Here is a 23,833-nt window from a genome sequence, read left to right as displayed (position 1 = left end):
CGGGGCCGCGGCCGGGGCGGGGCTGGAGGAGGCGGAAGCGGCGAGCGAGCTGGAGTCGGAGCCGTAGCGAAGCCAGCGTCCGGGCCGGCGGGACGGCGTCGGCTGGGTTGGCCGGGGCGGCGGGGCGCTAGAGCCGGGGCGGGCGGGCAGCGGGCCGGGGATCGAGGCCGGGGGTCGGGTGACGGGCGGGCTGAGCTCCCGCCCCCGCGCAGTCCTGGGGAGGATGCGGCCGGGGGCCTCGGGGCGGGGCGGGCGGTGGCGGCGGCAGCGCTAGCGGCGCAGGGGGTGGGCGGCGGCGGCATGAGGCGCGGGGCCGGCGTCCGCGGGAGGGAGGCGCTGCCCGCGGCCCGGCCGCTCCCGCTGCAGCTGTTCGCCGGGTTCGCCGTGCCCTGCCCGCGGGGCCCTGGCTGTTCTCATCCCGGCCGCCGCCCGGGCTGCCGCTGGTGACCACTCGCCGCGCCGCCGGAGGCTTCACCCGCGCCCTCCCCCAGGACGCGCCCGTGGAGCTCCGGCCTCTTCGCCCCGCTCGCGGAGGCCGCGCTGCGCGCCGGGCGGCGGCGAAGCCGGAAGATGGCCTGGGTGCTCAAGATGGACGAGGTGATCGAGTCCGGGCTGGTGCACGACTTCGACGCCAGCCTCTCGGGCATCGGGCAGGAGCTGGGCGCCGGCGCCTACAGCATGAGGTACCAGTGCCCGGGCGCGGGCGGGCGGGCGGGCTGGCGGAAGCCTCTGTCTCCTTGGGAAAGGCCTGCACGACCCTGGGCCTCTGACCGCGCCATGGAGCCCCGCGGGCCTCTGCCCACGGCGGGGGCCGGCGACGGAGGGCGGCCCCGCAAGCTTTGGCCCGGGGACCGCCCCTGAGGGCTGCATTTTTGCTGTAAAATACGCCCCGCTGTTAGGATGGCTTGAGTTGGGGGAAGGGACTTCCTTGCCTTGCAAGTGATTTACAAGTCACTTAGAGCTGGAATACAGTGTACGAAATGCTAGGACTAGTGTTGGGAGAACACTCTCCAGGGTTTTGGCATTAGTTCCTATTCTGTTCTACATTGTAGCCTTTATTGGTTGCAAATTTTAATCACTTGATATTCCCATAGTAATTATCATAAGTGAAAGTAGCCACAGGGGGGAAAAGCACATTAACTTGGGTTTTTTAATTGTCTCAAAGTGAAGTTTTTCACTGGGGGGACTACCCTCTCAGGCTGTTTCCTTTTGAAGAAGGCTTTAAGATGCACTGATTGCACCACAAACAAGAGTTTGTTTAGTCTCAGCTGTCTGAGACTAAAGCAGCCATTCATTTTGTTTAATTTTGATAGGTTGAAACAGATCTGAACTTAGTCTCTCGCCTTTATCCTGAAGAACACTGGGTTTTTCCTATCAGTTTGGCAGCTCTGTATTTTTATTTTTTTAGCAGTTTTATGGAAATATAGTTTACTTAGTATACGTTCACCCGATTAAAGTGTAAAATTCAGTGGTTTGTCAGTTTTTCGTTAATGCGAATTAAATGAGATTTTGCGAAGAGACTCTTTAAAGTAATGACTGATGTCTTTGACGAGCTGTCCAGTTTCCCAGTAGCTTTCATAACCTCTCACTGCAGCTCTGGGGGAGGACAGGGAGCATTAAAGTCTTGAAGAAGAACGACTTCTGGGTCAGAGCAGGCCTTGGATGGTAGGGGCTGCTCCCTGAAATAATTTGGCTTTTAAATCTTAAACAGAAACTCTGAGCTGAAAAGTGGAGATGTTTCTTAGGGTGTGGAAGCACATGGATGAAAGCTTCAGGTCGCCGGTCTCTGACCCTGATTGGGTCTGTGCTGGTCTGCCTGAACTTGGCACTTCCTCTCTCTGCAGCTGTGCAACTTGAGGGCTCTGGATGAGGTGGCTTATTTTCTAGAACAACTGTCTTAGTGTTGAGGAAATTGAGCTACTGAAAGTCATAAGGTCACCCCAGTCAGCAGTACAAGAGGCACTGATTCACAGTGAAAACATGTGTGGGCCTCAAGGGCCATGCTGCTTCTTGAGACCCTGGACTTGCAGTGAAGGCAGAAGAGGGCAGGTGAGGCAGATTCAGTGTTTCTTCTCAATTATGGTTAAGTGAAGGTTTGCTGCTGAGAGCTTTGCTTACTGAGGGTTATTTTGAGCTTTTACTTTTTTGTCTCGAGTTCTGTGTGTTTCAGCCAACTAGTGAACTTTTGTTTATGGTCTAGAAGGAAAATCTTGATATTAAACCTTTTCACTACCTTGTCCTTAAAGGTATTTTCTGACATCTTTGTAATTCTGTGTCTTTTTACAACACTTTCCATGGGGACTTTTTCCATTGATTGTTTTTGGTTATTGGTTATATGGTATGTGTCATTTAATCTGAATTTTCTAGTATCTTTGAAGGCAAATACCATTTTTAAGGAGCTTATTTAGTTTTTTGTACTTAATTGGGTCCTCAAGAGGAGCCAGGAGGGTACTTGCCTCTTGCAAATTCAAGGCCCATTATTTCAAATACAAATTTAGGAAAACTCCAAGATTGCCTTGATCTGAAGAAGGTCTGAAGAAGGCGTTAGGCTGTTGCAGTCCTCCTTTGATGGCCCTTACGCTTCCCACGCCCGGCCCTGGAGCTGGGGAGTGCCCAGCCTCCTCTCTGCAAGGGCAATGGCCTCCTTTCCTCAGGCATCGGGGAAGCGGGACATTCCCGAGCTCCAGGGAAGTAAGGCTCATGATTCTTGTCTATTTCATTTGTTCTCTCAAATTCAAGAAATAAACTTTAGGCGCTAAATTTGAAATTATTGGAAAAGTGACGTCTTGATAAAAATTTGCTCTGGAGGCAGCTTTCCATTTTTCTTTCAAAGTGAAGTATGCTTGAGGGACTTCCCTGGAGGTCCAGTGGTTAAGACTCCGCGCCGGAGTGGTAGGGGAACTAAGATCCCACTTGCCATGCAGTGCGGCCAAAAAAAAAAAAAAAAACCCAAATTGAAGTATGCTTACTGTATTTGCTTTTTGTATGGCTTAAACCAAGAGGTATTTCTAAAGACTTCTTTAGGAAATGATTTCTTCAGCTTTGAAGGAAGATAGCATGAAAGAAACATGTGGTTTCTCTCAGTGGTCTGACAATTTAGAAATATATATTTGCATTAAATGATGTAGGCTGATAGTATTGGGATATGATGAGGCTAATTTCTGGTAAAATCTTTGCTTCCCTTTTTTTTTCTACACTCGTTCTCATTGTCTGTTTGTGTTCTTCTGTGTGTACTCTGGTATCCCATTTGTATGTGAGGCATAGGCTGCTGCAGATTCTGTTTGAAATGAGGCAGGTCATAAATGTTTTTTAAAATCTTAGTTACAATATCAGGAGTCTAGAGATGGTTGAAGAGACCATAGAAAGCTAATAGACCAATCCTCTTCTTGTAAGTGTGTAAACCAAAGTTTGTAGTTGTTAAAGCGATTGTCAGTGGCACCACCATTCCAAGTGAGGACTGAGTTTCCCCTCACTGAATGAAGGCCGAAACCCATTGTAACTTGAAATCTGGGTCATTCATGTTTTGTGAAGTAAGGAGCAGATAACCAAAGGACTTGAAAAAGTAAAACTCATTAAAACTCTCCTAGGAGGGTCTTTTGGGCCACCTGGTAAATTTATTTCCATCTTAAGTGTTCACGTGAAATGTATAATCTATAATAAGTTAACTTTCAGGATTTAACGAGTAATTTGAAAAATAAAAGTAATGTGAATTCTTTACGCATAAAAACTTTTTTAATATTAAATTATTACTTTACAAAGGGCATTGGTCTGAGCCCTCTTAAACTTCACTATGGTATACATCTGTTTTGAAACAAAAGGTATACTTCACATATTCTTAAGTGAGAGGTACATTCATAGTTTACAAATAATTTGCTAAATCAAAACTGGTTTGGGGTGAAGACAGATTTCCTATATTGATTGAAAGATTAAAATGTCAGTTTATAGACCCTTTGAGGTAATGGGAAAATTTTAACTTTGATCAGTGTTAAGTTAGTAAAAGATGACAAAGGATATGGTTTATTATGCAGCTATTAATAGCTTATAATTTTCTTTGGGTCTCATGCTAAAGCAGAATGTCCTTGAGTAGGTGACATTTCTTGGAAGTATAGAAAATTTTCAGGATCAGTGAAATTTGAACAATTTATTAGGGTGGTACCTGAGACTGCTTCCAGAATTGGCAATAATTTCTATAAAATTTCTCATTTCAAATTTTAAAAACTTCTTCTGCGTTTAATCTTGAAAGAATTTAATAAATTGTTGATAAAAAAAGATACTTCAGAGTATAGTATCCATATTTGTTATTACCTTAAAGCAGGGATTGGCAAATCTTTTCTATAAAAGGCCAGATAGCAAATATTTAAGGCTTTGTAGGCCAGAGGGTCTCTGTCACTCTGTTTTATTTGTTTACAACCCTTTAAAAAAATGTAAAAACCATTCTTAGGTCCTGATTGTACAAAAACAGGCCAGCTGGGTTTGGCCTTTGGGCTGTAGCTTGCTGACCCCTGCTGTAAAGGCTAGATTCTAATAATATACTTTGATTGCCTTGGAAAAACATTTGCTGTGTATTGAAACCTTATATTCAAAAAATAATTTTTATGTAGACTAAGAACTCACTCAGCTAATTTATGTACCTCCTATTGTTTGTCCATAGATTTTATTGTGTTCAATTTTTAAAATCAGGTGTTCTCTCCCCGCACTAAGTAAGATTTAGTACAGTTTATGCCCTTCAGTCAGGGCTATTTGAAACTTGGTAGTTTATTGATAACGGTCTCATAAATGTGATATGTTTCATCAGAGTGACACTTATTAGTTTGCTAGGACAACTTGAACATTTACTTTTGGTGGAAATACCATCTGATGGTTCATCTTATTTTGCTGTAAGCTCTGTGACTGAATTTAAAAGAAGTTCTGTAATATTTATTTTGCTTGCTTTGGGACATGTCTGATACATGGTTGTGAAATTCTTCTGTGTTGAACCTTGGTAGTAGAGTCTTTTTGTTTTAAACTTTCTGAGTTTATGAGTTAGGAGTTTATGTTTACAAGTTAAAAAGATTGTGTAGATTGTTGACATATACCCTTTACCCAGCTTCTACTTCCATAACCAGAATACAGTCTTCAAAACTGCCTTGGTGCAGAACTGTTACCTAAAGTGCAAAATTCATTTGAATTTCACAGGTTTTTTTTCTCTATTGCCCTTTTTCTAGTCCAGGTTCCAATCTAGGATCCCATATTGCATTTAGTCTTTACCTCCTTCAAAAACAATTCCTTAGTCTTTCCTTCTCTATGACTCCGACACTTCTGCTATGTAATGGTCAGAACCGTTGTTTTTAAACACATAAAAATTTGTTGGAAGTAACAATAGAATACCTGTGAATACTATTTAGCTTTTAAAGGATCTCTGTCATTTTAGCAGAATGATTTTTTTAAAGGCTCATTTTTATTTTATTTTATTTTTTAATTTTATGGCTACGCTGTGCAGCATGTGGGATCCTAGTTCCCCGACCAAGGATTGAACCCACGCCTCCTGCATTGGAAGTGCAGAGTCTTAACCACTGGACCTCCAGGGAAGTCCCAGCAGAACAATTTTGAGTAGAGTGGGACCACTGTTGATGTCATTCATTTATAGATTACTTTGTCTCAGTCTACCTGAATAGAATGGTATGCTGTGTCCTTTGTAGTCTCTTCATAAGCAAGAACTTTTAAATTTTATTAATTCATTTGAAATAACAATTACAAACCATTATATATTACCACAAATATATTTTATTAAAAAACTTTTTTTGGAAACAAAACACTTTGTGAGAAGAGTGGTATTGTCTTACACTTGTAAATTTCTTTTTTTTTAAACATCTTTATTGGAGTATAATTGCTTTACAATGGTGTGTTAGTTTCTGCTTTATAACAAAGTGAATCAGCTATACATACACATATATCCCCATATCTCTTCCCTCTTACGTCTCCCTGTCTCCCATCCTCCCTATCCCACCCCTCTAGGTGGTCACAAAGCACCGAGCTGATCACCCTGTTCTATGCGGCTGCTTCCCACTAGCTATCTGTTTTACATTTGGTAGTGTATATATGTCCATGCCACTCTCTCACTTTGTCCCAGCTTACCCTTCCCCCTCCCTGTGTCCTCAAGTCCATTCTCTAGTAGGTCTGCATCTTTATTCCCATCCTGCCCCTAGGTTCTTCATGACCATTTTTTTTTTTAGATTCCATATATATGTGTTAGCATACGGTATTTGTTTTTCTCTTTCTGACTTACTTCACTGTATGACAGACTCTGGGTCCATCCACCTCACTACACATAACTCAATTTCGTTTCTTTTTATGGCTGAGTAATATTCCATTGTATATATGTGCCACATCTTCTTTATCCATTCATCTGTTGATGGACACTTCAGTTGCTTCCATGTCCTGGCTATTGTAAATAGAGCTGCAATGAACATTGTGGTACATGACTCTTTTTGAATTATGGTTTTCTCAGGGTATATGCCCAGTAGTGGGATTGCTGGGTCGTATGGTAGTTCTGTTTTTAGTTTTTTTTAAGGAACCTCCATACTGTTCTCCATAGTGGCTGTATCAATTTACGTTCCCACCAACAGTGCAAGAGTGTTTCCTTTTCTCCACACCCCCTCCAGCATTTATTGTTTGTAGATTTTTTTGTTGATGGCCATTCTGACTGGTGTGAGGTGATTCCTCATGGTAGTTTTGATTTGCATTTCTCTAATGATTGATGTTGAGCATTCTTTCATGTGTTTGTTGGCAATCTGTATTATCTTCTTTGGAGAAATGTCTGTTTATGTCTTCTGCCCATTTTTGGATTGGGTTGTTTTTTTTTTAATATTGAGCTGCATAAACTGCTTGTAAGTTTTGGAGATACATCCTTTGTCAGTTGCTTCATTTGCAAATATTTTCTCCCATTCTGAGGGTTGTCGTTTCGTCTTGTGTATGGTTTCCTTTGCTGTGCAAAAGCTTTTAAGTTTCATTAGGTCCGATTTTTTTTTTTTTTTAATTTCCATTTCTCTAGGAGGTGGGTCAAAAAGGATCTTGCTGTGATTTGTCATTGAGTGTTCTGCCTATGTTTTCCTCTAAGCAAACTTCTTTAATATTTGGTGTAGAAAAGCAGATGGATTCTCTTATCTGCTATCGGAATATATTGTTTTGGTTGACATATGTGAAGAAAATCCAGCCTCACGTAGATATGTGTTTGGAAAAGGGGAGATTATTTTAATAGCCCTTTCAGACCATTTTGGAAAGTCGTCTGATAATATACCAGCACTTGAAAAGTGGTAGTTTCTTAAAGTTACAATGTGGACTCTGAAACTGTATCAATGTACTTTTTGTACTGTTACATTAGAATCAGTTTGTCTGTTTTGAACTTTGATTGGGTCTCTTACCCTGAGTAATTTTGAAATATGCATGCATTGGTCATTTGGAAAATAATGATTTCTTGAGTTATGCAGATCTTCTAAATGTTGACATTTTTTTCTATGCAGTATCAAAAAATCATATTCCTTAGTATCACCACTGTCCCATCAGAGAAAGTACATGGTGGAGGGTGCAGATTTTATCATTGGTAACAAATGCTATCACAGTTGTTTTCCTTGAAATGATAGGCTCGCTTTATTCATTTTTGAGGAAATTTCTGTCAGATACTCAGGTATGAATAATCATAGTTTGTCAATATTTATTTCAAGTAAAAATGATATTCTGTGAGAGAAGCTGCTAGATCAGCTCACAGATCATAATTTCATAAAAAACTTTTCCTTGAGACAACCATTGCACTTAGATGTGCAGCAGAAATACCTTATACCTACCCAAGGACCAATATTTAATAAAATTAATACTTTTTATACAATGACTGCTAGTGTAGTTTGGTGCCACTGCCTTGATTCATGCCAAGGCACCTGCAGTTTTAACCACCATCGGTTTTGTGCAAATGTCAACTGAGTGAGAAAGGCAAATAATGGTTCAGTGTTATTCTGAGAATAGGTTTGACCTCCTGAACCCTTGAAAGTCTCAGGTTCCCCAGGATTCCACGGACCACACTTTGAGAATCTCTAGTCTAATGTGTGCCTAGAGTTTGGATACTTAAAATATTTTCTATTAAATTAAAAACAAACTAGAGTTCAGAGAGTCCCGGTGTCACTCAACAAAGGGCAGAGCTGGGATTTGAAGCTCCAGAGTTGAGATCTGACCTCCACTTCTTCCCATTGCACCCTTTGCTGCCCACCAATGAATAACTGAGAAGTCTTCTCAAAGTAGAAGAAAATAATCTTTCTGGATAGGAGAAAAATCAGTTGGGAATGCTATATATATAATTTTTTTTTTCTTGTCGCTTTTTTAATTCTCTTTTTCTTCTCTTCAGGACCTTGCTGAACTTATTAGTTCTAATAATTTGTAGGATCTCAGATTTCCTAGTTGATATCTTTAAATAATTATAGATTTATTTCTTCCTGTGTAATCTTTTTTTTTTTTAACATTTAGTTTTTCACTGCGTCGGGTCTTAGTTGTGGTGCACGGGCTCTTCTTTGCAGTGAGCGGGCTTCTCTCTAGCTGTGGTATGTGGGCTCTGTAGTTGCGGCACGTGGGCTTAGTAATTGCAGTGAACGGGCTTAGTTGCACTGTGGCATGTGGGATCTTAGTTCCCCGGCCAGGGATCGAACCAGTGTCCCCTGCGTTGCAAGATGGATTCTTAACCACTGGACCACCAGGGAAGTCCCACTTCCTGTGTAATCTTTACATTTCATTTTCTTGCCTTAGTGTGTGGTCTAGCCTTCACTGCAGTGTTGTTTAGAAGCACTAAGAACTTGAATCTTCAGTCTTCTTACTGATTAGAGAATGCTTCCAAAATTTCATAAATAGGTTGTCTCTGTTTATAGCTAAGATTGGTCCTCAATTTTCTTTTCTTTTCTTTTTTTTGGTTCTCCTGTCCTTTTAAAAAAAACATTAAGGCTGTATCAGCTTCAAGTGAGCAGGAGAGCTTTCTCTTTATGACCTAAACTTTTTTTTTTTGCAGTACACGGGCCTCTCACTGCTGTGGCTTCTCCCGTTGCAGAGCATAGGCTTCATAAAATGAATTAGAAGTATTTCCTCTGCTTTTGTTCTGTTGAAGGGTTTGTGTAAGAGCTGCCATTGAAAGTTCGCTAGAACTCGCCTGTGAAAGTTTACTCTGGGGGAGTATTAACCACAATATCAGTCTCTGTAGGATTATTTTTTAAAGCTTTTTATGTGTTTTTTTTTTGGCTGCTTTGGGTCTGCGTTGCTGCACGCTGGCTTTCTCTAGTTGCGGTGAGCGGGAGATACTCTTCATTGCGGTGCATGGGCTTCTCATTGTGGTGGCTTCTCTTGTTGCAGAGCATGGGCTCTAGGCACGTGGGCTTCAGTGGCTGCGGCACGCGGGCTCAGTAGTTGTAGCATGTGGGCTCTAGAGCACAGGGTCAGTAGTTGGGGCACGCAGGCTTAGTTGCTTCGCGGCATGTAGGATCTTCCAGGGCCAGAGATAGAACCCGTGTCCCCTGCATTGGCAGGTGGATTCTTAACCACTGAGCCACCAGGGAAGTCCTGCTTTTTATGTCTTGAAGAAAGCTTTGGTGTTTTTTCCTAGGGAGTTGTTCATCTTATCCATATTTTCAAATATGTTGGCATAAAGTTGTTAATATTCTCATCTTATTAGTTTTTATATTGTTAGTTATATCTTTTTTACTCATACTGATCAGTGCCTTCTCTTTTTGATCAGTCTCTCCTAGACATGTATCTCATTTTTTAGGGCACACTGGACCAGTCCTTTTGTGCACTTGATTCTTGTTTGTCAGGAGTAGGAGAAGTTCCAGATTTTTAAAAATTTTATTTATTTTATTTTTGGCTGCACTGGGTCTTTATTGCTGTGCGTGGGTTTTCTCTAGTTGCGGCAAGCAGGGGGCTACTCTTTGTTGCAGTGTGCAGGCCTCTCATTGCAGTGGCTTCTCTTGTTGCGGAGCACGGGCTCTAGGCACGTGGGCTTCAGTAGTTGTGGCTCAGGGGCTCAGTAGCTGTGGCTCGTGAGCTCTGGAGTTCAGGCTCAGTAGTTGTGGCACACGGGCTTAGTTGCTCCATGGCATGTGGGATCTTCCCGGACCAGGGCTTGAACCCCTGTCCCCTGTATTGGCAGGTGGATTCGCAACCACTGCACTACCAAGGAAGCCCCACTACTACTGTCTTAATTCTTGGTGATTTCAAAAGATATTTAAATGGGACTTCCAGTAACCTGACACTTCTGTTTCTTGATTATCTTTCTTATAATGACATGATCTCAGCTACTCAATCCTATGGTCATAGGTTAGACCTTGGCAGTACCAGTCATGCAGCCGACCTGTAATCTCAAATTCAGAGTTCACCTGCTGCCCCCTGCCCTTCACTCACTACCTCATTACCCTCCTCCTGCCATCACTGAACCCATTAAGATCTACAGTCACTGATGCTGCTCTCAGTTCACTGCTCCTTACCCTCTTGAACTCCTGTTTTCTTCCCCAGCCAGTTTAAGTTTCCCTGGTCAATCATTGTAATTACCTTTTGCATATACCTTTGTCTCCCTTGCCCCCCTCTTGCTTTATTCCCCTCTCCTATTTTTTTTTTTTTTTTTTTTTTGCAGTACACGGGCCTCTCACTGTTGTGGCCTCTCCCGTCGCGGAGCACAGGCTCCGGACGCGCAGGCTCAGCGGCCATGGCTCACGGGCCTAGCCGCTCCGCAGCATGTGGGATCTTCCCGGACCGGGGCACGAACCCGTGTCCCCTGCATCGGCAGGCGGACTCTCAACCACTGCGCCACCAGGGAAGCCCCTCTCCTATTTTTTATTTTAATAAAACTATAACTCTGATTAAATCTGATTCTTCACCTCTTAGGTAGCTGAATGTGGCTCTAGGAAAGCACTGATTGGGCCTCACTGGAAGTGCATGACCTCAGCTCTCAAGTGCATCCTTTTGCTGCTCAGTGGTCTCACCTCAGTGCCCTTGTCCATTCCCTCTCCAGTCCAGTTCCTTTCCAGCTCTCCGTATGGATGGGGTGGCTCCATCTCAGACCCACAACTCTTCCTCCTAGGGCCTACTTTCAGTTGATTTCCATACTTGGTACTTTACTGAGAAAATTGAACTTCCACATGACTGTACTGGCTTATAAGTTTTTCTTGGTGTATTTAGGTGTGGTTTTTAAAATTATTTATGTTTCTTTGGTTATTTGGGGTTCTTGAATCAGTGAGTTAGTGTATTTCATCAATTCTGGAATTCGCTTATTAGCCTTTATCTCGAATATTGCCTCTACCCCATTCTTTTCTGAGACTTCAATGTAAAATCTTCTCACTTTGTCTTTTCTTTCTTAACATCTCTTCTGCATTTTCTATCATTTTGCTCTCCATGCTGCCTTCTGGATAACTTCTTTTACCTATATTCCAGATTCCTTATATATCTTCATTTCTGTGTGAGCTGTTATTAAATGTGAGTTCTTAATTTTAGCAATTTTATCTTCCGGTTCTCAAAATTCTATTTGTTCCTTTACAGGTTTGCTGTCCCTTGAAATTTCCTGTTCCTTGCAGATCTTTTCAGGCTTATCTTTTATTTCTTTCAACAGAGTAAGCTTAATTTTATCATACGGGTACAGTAATTCTGGCATCTTGAAGTCTTCAGTGGGTATTGGTCTATGTCCAATCAGGAAAAGAGAGAACACTGAGATGTTTCAAGCAGAGAAGGATTTAGTGAAGTATTTGATTGCAAAGGTGCTAGAAGGGTTCAGGGAGGAGAGTTGGCTGCGGGAGGCATGGCTGCTGATGCCCTGAGCGCTCCTGCAGCTATGGTTGCCTCTTCTGCTCTTTCCCACTCCCTTTTAATTTCCCACCAGTGCTTCTTCCCTTTGGAGCAACCTAGGAAGATTCCAGCTGGCAAGAAGTCTTGTATGTAGTTTTCAGGCCTCTAACCCTCTGCAACAAAGGCAGAAAAGAAATGAATACCAACAGACAGAGTCTTCTCTTGGTTCTTGCTCCTAAAGTCGTGTTTGTCTTTGTGTGCCTGGTTATTTTTGGATACTTGCATTTCAGAATTACTTGGAATAATTCAAAGCCTTGAGTCTTTTCATCTGCTTGTCAGATCCCTGGGCGGCCTACCTGTCTGGCATATGAGATGACAAAATCAGGTGAATACCAGAAATTCCTATGGTTCAGCCTGGTAGAAATTATGACAAATTATCTGGAGACCTAGTTTTTCATTTTAGTAATAACTGATTACCAGTGCTACAATTCATTCATCAGTTTAACAGATATTTGAGCTCCTTCTTTGTGCTAGATGCTGGATTTAGTCAGTGAAGAGAAATCAATTTGGAGGGTGGTTATATACTTATGGAGGTTACAAATTTAAGTCTCGTATACTGTTGGAAAATGAAACGCTTTGTGGATAGAGCAGGAAAGGGGAAACTGGGAGTACAGATGGGAAGATTACAGTTGTCACTGGAAAGGTGACATTTGAATGAAATGAGCCAGTAGGACATCAAGCAGAAGAGGGGCCAATGCAGAGAGGCCCTGGAAAAGGCGGGGAAGGAGTCTGGCTGAGGCAGAGAGACTGTGAAAAGGAAAGAAGAGCAGATTGAGTAGGGCCTTGTCGGACCTTGTAGGGACCCTGGTTTCGAAAGTGAGCTGATGGGGAGAGTTCAGAGGAATGAAATGATCTGAATTCTGTTTGAAGAGGCTTTCTCTGGCTGCTGTGTTGGTTAGAATGCATTTTCTTTCGAATTAAGTAAAAAATTAATTGGGATTTCATTAACAAATGATCTCTATGTGTTTATATGTTAAGTTTATTCAAGAGTCTTTTAGCACCTACCATGAGCATAGTAGCCTATAACCAAGTGAATAAAATGGTGGTTGCCTTATAGAATCAGAAGCAAATAAAATTTTATTTACTATGTGTAACAGTTTACTTACAAATAGCCATTCTTATGCAGTCTGATGTCTTATTTTGATGACCTGTATGTAATGATCAACCCAAGCAGTTAGTGTTAAGATCTTAAAATTATTCTCCATGTCACTTTTTAGTATAATTAACTAAATGCATCTGAGTTATAGCTCTCATCTCATTTTTTATTTCTTTCTCACCAAGAGAACTTTTTTTTTTTTTTTTTGGCTGCACCATGTCGCTTGTGGGCTTTTAGTTCCCCAACCAGGGATTGAACCCAGGCCCTCAGCAGTGAGAGCATGGAGTCCTAACCGCTGGACCGCCAGGAATTCTCTCACGAAGAGAACTTGAAACGCTTACATATATATGACATAGAATATGTATATATTTTCATCTACCATGGAGCCACTTTGACTGCTGTGGTTGTTTTTAATAAAGAGAGCTGCTCTGAATCTTAAAGTACCATTTGTAAGTTTCCTGAAAAGTTTTTATATCTGCTCCAAGGTTTTTTATCCCTGTCCTGGAGGAAGGCTGGGGACCATTCCTGACTATGTGTTCCTCAGTTATACTTTTGACTTAGGAGTGTTTTGACGGTTCCTAGGTATAAATAAAGAAGGAGAATTAGTGGGTAATTCAGTCCCTGACTAATCAGTCTGGTGCTTTAATAGAAATGTATGTGGGAGGAGGGAATGCAGGGTTTCCCTTTCATTTCATTTATTTCCACATTTTGCTTTTAAATTGAATTTAATTAAAATGGGGTAGCCAGATATCTGAGTCAGTTAACAGCTTGTAAGAAGAAATAAACAATTCAGACAAGCCTTTGCTGTTCTTGTTGTTATAGTAGTTATTCATTTGGATATTTTGCTGTTTTACCTTTTATTGAGGAATGGATGTAGAAAAACCATCGAGATATAAATGTACAGCTCAGTGAATTATCTCAAAAAAAGAAATACCCACCCTTCATATGTTAATGGTGGGAATGTAAAATGGCGCAGTCACTTTGTAAAACAGTTTGGCAGTTTCTCAACAAGGTAAAGAGTTACCATATGACCCAACAATTCTACTTCTAGGTATATATCCAAGGGAATTAAACATGTCTACACAAAAATACATGCAAGTGTTCATAGCAGCATTATTCATAATCAAAAAAATGGAAACAAGCCAAAGGTCCACCATCCAATGATGGATAAACAGAATGTGGTATATTCATACAATGGAATATCATTCAGCCTTAAAAAGGAATGAAGTACTGATACATGCTACAACATGAATGGACTTGAAAGCATACTAAAAGAAGCAAGTCACAAAAGGCCACATGATTCTTTTTGCATTAAATATCCAGAATAGGCAAATCCATAGAGACAAAGCAAATCAGTGGTTGCCAGGGTTGGGGGATAGGGAGTGACTGCTAAGGGTATGAGATTTCTTTCTGAGGTGCTGAAAATGTTCTGGAATTAGATAGTGGTGAAGACTGTACAACTCTGTGAATATATTTTAAAAAACACTGAATTATACACTTTAAAAGGGTGAATTTTGTGGTATGTAAATTATACCTCAGCTCCTTTTTTTTTTTAAAGGCAAACCAGACACATCCATGTGTGTTTAACCACCAAAGTTAACAGAATATAGACAGTACCCCAGAAGACCCCCCCATCCCTCTCCCGATCAATGACCCAAGTTATTCTTGGGGGGAAAAATAGCAGCTGTTTCTACTGCTACTGTTTGCTTCTCAGAAGAAGCCATTGTTGTAGACTAAGTATGAAGCGTTATGCTCTCAGCGTTTAGCTGGGACCAGCAGGGAACTTTTTGTAAAATACCATTTAATCAAATGCTTCTTTGTGATTTCATGGTGCCAGTGTGACCTACCTTTCAAAACAGGTGGCTATGTACTCTTGCTTTTATTTATTTTTTAATAGAAATGAGTTTAAAGTTTTTAACTAATTTTTTTCACATAACTTTTTTTTTTGTACCACATGTATTATTAGCGTGATCTCTTTGTCAGTAGTTTGGACTTAACTATTAAATATTTCTTATTTTAATGTTCTGCCTAATCGTAGGCACCCCCCCCCAACTCACACTAGAGGTATGGTTTATTAAAACTATCTTTTGGGGGAGCCAGATTAGCATTAATAGTTCTTTTATTCTACATATCATATCTGATCTTAAATTTTAAAAGAAACTACCCCTAAATATTTTTATGTTTTTAAATGTTTTAAACCCAGAATAAGGTCAGTGTTGATTTTTTTTTTTGCTTTTCAGCGATGTCTTGGCATTGCCAATTTTCAAGCAGGAAGATTCCAGCCTTCCATTGGATGACGAAACCAAACACCCGCCCTTCCAGTATGTGATGTGTGCAGCAACGTCACCAGCTGTGAAGCTGCACGATGAAACGCTCACGTACTTGAACCAAGGTTGGTACGGCTGCATCACACTTTAAGAGTTCACAAAAATCTGAAATAGGGTTTTGGCATTGCAGCCTAGATTAATGGTAATAATTGAAAATTAGATTCTTTTTCTCAATTTTTACAACTTTAGTTGTAAATTGTAGGAATTTTAGTGTGAGCCAACAAAGCAATTGTTTGTGGAAACTTATTTGCACAAAGAGGGTCTGTGGAACAAGATTTATTACAGGATTTCTTTAGACAAAATCCAAGGGAGGAGCAGGTAATAAAGGATGTCAGTTATTTTTAGGAACATGGTTTCAGTGTGGAACTTGAGAATGAATCAGGAGTCCAGCTAGCAAGGGACTTGGTCTCAGGAACGAAGCAGGTTTGTGCTGGTAATAGAGTCCAGCAAGGTGGAGTCTGTGGCTAAAGTAAACTGCGTCAAATCTTGTCTACATTTAATGAGAATACTATGTTACGGTGATATGAAAGCGAGAGTGGGCAGAATGGAAAACGGAGATGTGAGGGTAGGATATACAGTTGGAAAGAGGAAAGGATTTTTTTTGAGGTGCTCTCAGCAGTTTGGGCACTGGCCAATGTGACTTACCAATGTAAACAAAAGTACTTAGTTATGCAGGAATTCATTTGTTGGAGACCTATACTGAAAGCATGTTGGACTCTTATTTTTAAAAAGAATTGAACGTTTTTATTGTTATAAAAATAGTACATACTTCGTAGAAAAATTGGGGAATATGTCAAGGGATAAAGCTGAAAGTGGACTTCAATTACATCCCCCTCAGGAGAACCAGTTAACATCCTAGGTATGTTTCCTTGTCTGTATATTTATTTTATTTCAACAAAATGAGAATTAACATCTGTTCACTTAGGAGTATATTCTGATTATTTTTCTGTCATTAAATAGACTCTTTAATTCCTCAAACTTTTGGAAGGAACTATAGATTTTAGACTACTTACTAGTGATTATTTCAAAATGTGGAAGAATAGCTTCTAACTTTTCGTTTAACATATTAATTTAGAATTTATGAGGTTTTACTTCAGGTAATTCTAATTTGTTGCCTATGGCAACACTCTAATTTTGTTGTTAATATTATTTTAGGATTTGTTTGGGTAGGCATTCAATTTGAGACTTAAGGTTCTTTCAAATCTGAAACTTAAGAGTCTCTATGGTAATCTCTTTTAGCTATAAAAGTATCAGAAGAAGCAGTGTAGAGGTAAGGCTACAATATTCAGTGTAGCTTTATTTCTAATGACAAAAAAAGGAAATAACCAGAATTTCTCTTACTTAGGGAATAGTTGAATAAGTTACATGTATACCATGGGATGAATGAGCATGTGCACATACACCCCTCTGTTTAAAGAACATTGGGTATGTCTGTCTGTTGGCCTGGGGGAATATCCATAACTTATCACTGTTATTGTTAAACTGGATAAAGACATCTCACATTGATAAAAATTGCAGTCCACCATCTATAGTGATAATGTATTAGACCTGCATTCACAGAGTGTTGACTGTGTATGAAGCAGTGTACTAAATACTATATGTATGTTGTCTCACTTCCCACAATAACCTGAGGAGAAGTGTTATTGATCCATTACAGATTTTAAAAACGGAAGCTTAGAGCAGTTGATAGACTTGCTCAATGTCAGTTTGGTCAAGCTTAAATTTTAAAAAATAGTTACTGAATATCTACAGTAGTGTGCACAAGTCTTTTTTTTTTTTCCACACCGCCCGGCATGTGGACTCTTAGTTCCCCAACCAGGAATCTAACCTGAGGCTCCTGCAGTAGAAACATGGATCCCTAATCTCTGGACCACCAGGGAATTCCCCACAAGTCTTAGGTGTACAGCTCAATGAATTTTTACACAGATCATTCCCTTGAAAATACTACCTATGTCCAGTATTTCCAGTACCCTGGCAGGCTCCCTTGTATCCCCCTCCCAGCTGACACCCACGTTTATGGTAATCAGTATAATAAGTGCAAGTGATTTACTGGCATGTGACTATGCTCCCTGCAATATTAATGATGAGTATGTCCTTGGTTGTAGAATTGTGTTAATTTACCTCTTAATTTCTCCCAGGCTTTTAAGGAAAAAAAAGTGGAAAAGTGAACTGCATATACAGGCTGCATTTTTGAAAACATATATTTGAATAATCATTAAAAACGCATTTGAGTAACCATAAAGAAATTCTACTTTTATACACTTTTTAAAAAGAAATTATAATACTTTAAACTTACATGAATATCAGACAGTTCTTTCACAGGTTTCTCTCCTAGCATTTATCTCCTAGCATTATATTTTGACAAAAGGTTCTGAACCCAAGATTTTTTGTGAATCCCCTAAATCATTTTCAAATTTTTAATGAATGTATATTTTTCTAAAGAGAGGATCCATAGCTTTTCCTAGATTCAGGCTAAGTTTGAACCTGATTGAAATGTTGCTGGAGTGTCTTTCACCCCACCTCTTTTATTTTTTTATTTTTATTTTTTTGTGGTACGCAGGCCTCTCACTGTTGTGGCCTCTCCCGTTGCGGAGCACAGGCTCAGCGGCCATGGCTCACGGGCCCAGCCGCTCCGCGGCATGTGGGATCTTCCCGGACCGGGGCACGAACCCGTGTCCCTTGCATCGGCAGGCGGACTCTCAACCACTGCACCACCAGGGAAGTCCCACCCCACCTCTTTTAAACTGATAAGTTAACAAAGGTCTGGACTTAGCAAAGTGTCTTTTTTTTTTTTAATTGAAGTATAGTTGATTTACAATATTGTGCCAGTCTCTGCTGTACAGCAAAGTGACTCAGTTATACACATATATACATTCTTTTATCATACTCTTTTCCATTATGATTTATCCCAAGAGATTGTATATAGTTCTCTGTGCTATACAGTAGGACCTTCTTGTTTATCCATTCTAAATGTAATAGTTTGCATCTACCAACCCTAGACTCCAAATCCATCCCTCTCCCTTCCCCTCTCCCCGCTTGGCAACCACAAACCTGATCTCTGTGTCTGTGAGTCTGTTTCTGTTTTGTAGATAAGTTCATTTGTGCCATATTTTAGATTCCACATATAAGTGGTATATTTGTCTTTCTCTTTCTGACTTACTTCACTTAGTATGATAATCTCTAGTTGCATCCATGTAGCTGCCAATGGCATTATTTTGTTCTTTTTTATGGCTGAGTAGTATTCCATTTTATATATTTACCACGTCTTCTTTATCCATTCATCTGTTGGTGGACATTTAGGTTGTTTCCATGTCTTGGCTATTATGAATAGTGCTGCTATGAACATAGGGGTGCCTTATCTTTTGAATTATAGTTTTGTCTGGATATATGCCCAGGAGTGGGATTGCTGGATCACATGGTAATTCTATTTTTAGTTTTCTGATGAACCTCCATACTGTTTTCCATAGTGGCTGCACCAGCTTACATTCCCACCAAGAGTGTAGGAGGGTTTCCTTTTCTTCACACCCTCTCCAGCATTTGTTGTTTGTAGACTTTTTAATGATGGCCATTCTGACCTGTGTGAGGTGACACCTGATGGAAGTTTTGATTTGCATTTCTCTAATAATTAGTGACATTGAGCATATTTTCATGTGCCTACTGGTCATCTGTATGTCTTCTTTGGAGAAATGTCTATTAAGGTCTTATGCCCATTTTTCGTTTGGGTTGTTTGTTTTTTTGTTGTAGCATTGTATGAGCTGTTTGTGTATTTTGGAGATTCAGCCCTTGTGGCATCACATCATTTGCAAATATTTTCTCCTGTTCCATAGGTTATGGTGTTTTTTTTTTAATAGTTTCCTTTGCTATGAAAAGTCTTGTAAGCTTGATTAGATCCCATTTTTTAATTTTTGTTTTTATTTCTATTGCCTTGGGAGACTGACCTAAGAAAACATTGGTACAATTTATGTCAGAGAATGTTTTGCATATGCTCTCTCCTAGGAGTTTTATGGTGTCATATGTTTAAGTCTTTAAACCATTTTGAGTTTATTTTTGTGCATGGTGTATGGGTGTTTTCTAACTTCATTGATTTACATGCAGCTGTCCAACTTGCCCAGCACCACTTGCTGAAGAGACTGCCTTTTTCCCATTTTATATTCCTGCCTCCTTTGTCAAAGGTTAATTGGCCATAGGTGTGTGCATTTATTTCTGGGCTCTCTATTCTGTTCCATTGATCCGTATGTCTGTTTTTGTACCAATTCCACATTGTTTTGATTACTGTAGCTTTGTAGTATTCTGAAGTCTGGGAGAGTTATGCCTCCTGCTTTTTTTTTTTTTTTTCCTCAGGATTGCTTTGGCAATTCTGGGTCTTTTTTGGTTCCATACAGATTTTTGGATTATTTGTTCTAGTTCTGTGAAAGATGTCATGGGTAATTTGATAGGGATTACATTAAATCTGTAGATTGCTTTGGGTAGTATGGTCATTTTAACAGTATTAATTCTTCCAATCCAAGACCATGGGATATAATTTCCTTTATTACTGTTTTATAGTTCTCAGTGTATAAGTCTTTCACCTCCTTGGTCAAATTTATTCCTAGGTTGTTTTTTGGTGCAATTTTAAAAGGTACTGTTTTTTTACATTCCTTTCTGGTATTTCATTGTTAGTGTAAAGAAATGTAACCGATTTCTGAATGTTACTCTTGTATCCAGCTACTTTGCTGGATTCATTTATTAGGTCTGGTAGTTTTTGTGTGGAATCCTTAGGGTTCTCTACATAGTATCATGTCATCTGCATATAGTGACAGTTTTACCTCTTCCCTTCCAATTTGGATACCTTTTATTTCGTTTTCTTGTCTGAATCCTATGGCCAGGACTTCCAATACTATGTTGAATAGAAGTGGTGAGAGTGAGTATCCTTGAGTGTTTTTTTTTAATTTTTAAAAATTTTTTATGTTTTTGGCCACGCTGTGTGGTGTGTGGGATCTTTGTTCCTCAACCAGCGATCGAACCCACACCCCCTGCGTTGGAAGCGCAGAGTCTTAACCACTGGACAGCCAGGCAAGTCCCGGGGTATCCTTGTCTTGTTGCAGATTTTCACAGGAAGTCTTACAGCTTTTCTCCATTGAGTACTGTATTGGCTGTGGGTTTGTCATAAATGGCTTTTATTGTGTTGAGATATGTTCATTCTATACCCACTTTGGTAAGAGTTTTTTTATCATGAATGGATGTTGAATTTTGTCAAATGCTCTTTCGGCATCTTTTGAGATGATCACGTGGTTTTTGACTTTTCTTTTGTTAATGTACTGTATTACACTGTTTCATTTGCATATGTTGGACCATTCTTGTGAACTTGGGATGAATCCCACTTCATCGTGGTGTATGATCTTTTTTATGTGTTGTTGGATTCGGTTTGCTAATGTTTTGTTGAGAATTTTTGCATCTATATTCATCAAAGATATTGGCCTGTAATTTTCTTTTTGGTGGTATCTTTGTCTGGTTTTGGTATCAGAGTGATGGTGGCTTCATAAAATGTCTTTGGGAGCGTTCCCTCCTCTTCAGTCTTTGGAAGAGTTTGAGAAGAATCAGTATAAGTTCTTTTTTGTATGTTTGGTAGAATTCACCTGTGAAGCCAACTGGTCCTGGACTTTTGTTTGTAGGAAGTTTTTTTATTACAGTTTCTATTTCACTTCTAGTGATCAGTGTGTTCACATTATCTGTTTCTTCTTGATTCAGTTTTCATGGGCTGTATGTTTCTAGAAAGTTGTCCATTTCTTCTAGGTTGTCAAATTTTTTGGCATATAATTGTTCATAGTATTCTCTTATTCTTTTTGTATTTCTGTGGTATCAGTTGAGATTTCTCCTTTTTCATTTGTTATTTTGTTTATTTGGGTTCTCTTTTCTTCTTGTTGAGCCTGGCCAAAGGTTTGTCAATTTTGTTTACCCTTTCAAGGAACCATCTTTTGGTTTTAGTGATTGTTTTTCTTTTCTATTTTTTAGTCTCTGTTTAATTTATTTCCTCACTGATCTTGATTATTTGATTCCTTCTGCTGACTTCAGGTTTTGTTTGTTCTTCTTTTTTATAATTCTTTTAGGTAGTAGTTTAGGTTATTTATTTGAGATTTTTCTTGTTTCTTGAGGAAGGCCTGTATTGATGTGAACTTCCCTCTAGAACTGCTTTTGCTGCATCCCATAGATTTTATATGGTTGTGTTTTCATTGTTGTTTGTCTCAAGGTATCTTTTTAATTTCCTCGTTGACCCATTGTTTTTTTAGTAGCATGTTGTTTAGTCTCCATTTAATCTTTTCTCTCTCATTTCTTTTCCTGTTGTTGATTTCTAGTTTCATGCCTTTGTGGTCAGAAAAAATGCTTGAAGTAATTTCTATACTCTTAAATTTGTCGAGGCTTGTTTTGTGCCCCAGTATGTGGTCAATCCTAGAGAATGGTCCATGTGCCCTTGAAAAGGCTGTGTGTTCTGGGTTTTTTTGGATATAAAGTCCTGAAAATGTCAGTTCAGTCCAACTGTTCTGTTGTGTCATTTAGGACCTCTGTTTCCTTACTGATTTTCTGTCTGGATGGTCTGTCCATTGATGTCAGTGGGGTGTTAAAGTCTCCTACTATTACTGTATTCCCATCACTTTCTCCCTTTATGTCCGTTAGTATTTATGTTTTTGGGTGTTCCTATATTAGGTGTATATATGTTGCCAAGTGTAAAACCCTGTTGTATTGATCCTCTTGTCATTATATAGTATCCTTCTTTATCTTTCTTTATAGCCTTTGTTTAAAAGTCTGTTTTGTCTGATATGAGTATTGCTACTCCCTTTCTTGTCAATTCTGTTTGCATGAAATATCTTTTTCCATCCCCTCACGTTCAATCTGTGTGTGTCCTTGTCCTAAGGTGGGTCTCTTGTAGGCAGCATATTGTAGGCTCCTGTTTTGTTTTGGTTTTTTTTGGCTGTGACATGCAGCTTGTGGTATCTTAGCTCCCATCAGGGACTGAACCTGAGCTGAGCCCTTGGCAGTGAGAGCACAGTGTCCTAACCACTGGACCACCAGGGAATTCCCTAGGCTCTTGTTTTTTTATCCAGTGTGCCACTCTATCTTTTGATTGGAGCATTCAGTCCATTGGCATATGTATTTATTGCCATTTTAAACCTGGTTTTCCAGTTGATTCTTTTGTTTCTTCTTTGTTCCTTTTTTTTTGTTTTTCTTTTTGTGGTTTGAAGATTTCCTTTTATTTTATGTTTGTGTTCTCTTCTTTTTGGTTTCTGTGAATCTTTTGTATGGTTTTGATTTGTGGTTACCCTGTTTTTCAAGTATGTTAACCCCTTCCTATATCTGCTTGCTTTAGGCTGTTAGTCATATAGGCTCAAACGCATTCCATTAAAAAAAAAAAGGAATCTATTTTCTTACTCTCCTGCCCCACATTTTATGATTTTGATGGAGTACTTTTTTACATCTTTATGTTTATCCTCCTGCTGTTCTGTGAGTTTATCATCACTTGCACAAATAGGTTTTCTTTTTGATACTGGCTAATTTAAGCAATTTAGTTTCCAGTTGTGGTTTCCTCTTTCTTATATCTTCTGGTTTCTTTTCTATTTAGAGAAGGCCTTTCAATATTTCTTTTAGGATAGGTTTAGCATTGCTATATTCTTTTAGCTTTTGCTTATCTGAGACATTCTGATTTCTCTTTCTATTCTAAATGATAATATTGTTGGGTAGAGTATTCTAGGTTGCAGATTTTTCCCTTTCAAGACTTTGAATATATTTTGCCACTCCCTCTGGCCTACAGTGTTTCTGTAGAGAAATCAGCTGATAGCTTTATGGGGGTTCCCTTGTAATTAAGTTTTTCTCCTGCTGCCTTTAGAATCCTCTTTTTATCTTTAACTTTGCCATTTTTATTATAATATGTCTTGATGTAGGTCTGTTGGGGTTCATCTTGTTTGGGACCCTCCACGTTTCCTATATCTGGATATCTTTTTCCTTCTTTGGGTTTGGGAAGTTTTCAGCCATAATTTCTTCAAATACATTTTCAATCCCCTTTTCTTTTTCTTCTCTTTCTGGAATCCCTATTAAGCCTAGGTTGGCATGCTTTATATTATCCCACAGGTCTCTTATATTGCTTTCCTTTTTTTTCATTTGGCTGACTGCTGTTTTGCTTGCATAATTTCCATTATTCTATCTTCCAGATCGCTTATTCTTTCTCCTGCGTTATTCATTCTGCTATTCATTGCCTTTAGCTCAGCTTTTGTCTCAGCAAATGAATTTTCTAATTTTTCTTGGTTCCTCCTTATAGTCTGTAGTTGCTTTTTACAGTAATGTGCATTTTTGTCAACAGCCTTTCTTAATTTCTTCAGTATTTTCATCACCTCCTTTTTGAACTTGGTGTCTGTTAGACTGAAGAGGTCTGTTTCATTGTTTGTTCTTTCAGGGGAATTCTCTTGATCTTTTAACTGGGAGTGGTTCCTCTGCTTCTTCATTTTACTTGTGTTTCTCTTAACTCTGAGTTCAGGAGAAACAATTATCTACTCTAGTCTTGGAGGACTATTTATATGTGGGAGCATCCCTGTGTAGCTTGTGT

At 39.6% G+C, this 23,833-nt stretch overlaps 1 protein-coding gene across 3 annotated transcripts in view; it reads left to right on the top strand.

The window, feature by feature from the left end:
- The first annotated feature begins 260 nt into the window (after positions 1-260).
- UBP1 (upstream binding protein 1) overlaps positions 261-23,833 on the top strand; it is a 68,190-nt gene continuing 44,617 nt past the window's right edge. Inside the window, exons 1-2 of one of the 3 annotated variants that reach the window (XM_022553936.3) lie at positions 261-683; positions 15,175-15,326. In XM_022553936.3, coding sequence (XP_022409644.2) covers positions 571-683; positions 15,175-15,326 — 265 coding nt within the window. In that variant the 5' untranslated portion in view covers positions 261-570. Of the gene's footprint in view, positions 684-15,174; positions 15,327-15,349; positions 16,121-23,833 lie in introns of those variants that run through there. The other 2 variants (XM_022553937.3, XM_089919006.1) reach the window with 2 other exon arrangements.

The sequence above is a fragment of the Delphinapterus leucas genome, chromosome 10 (genome assembly GCF_059928025.1).
Source record: "Delphinapterus leucas isolate spDelLeu-1000000601 "Yukka" chromosome 10, BTC_Dleu_Yukka2, whole genome shotgun sequence".
Taxonomy (NCBI): Eukaryota; Metazoa; Chordata; class Mammalia; order Artiodactyla; family Monodontidae; genus Delphinapterus; species Delphinapterus leucas.
Note: the sequence above shows the minus strand (reverse complement) of the source record. Positions and strands in the feature narration are given on the sequence as shown.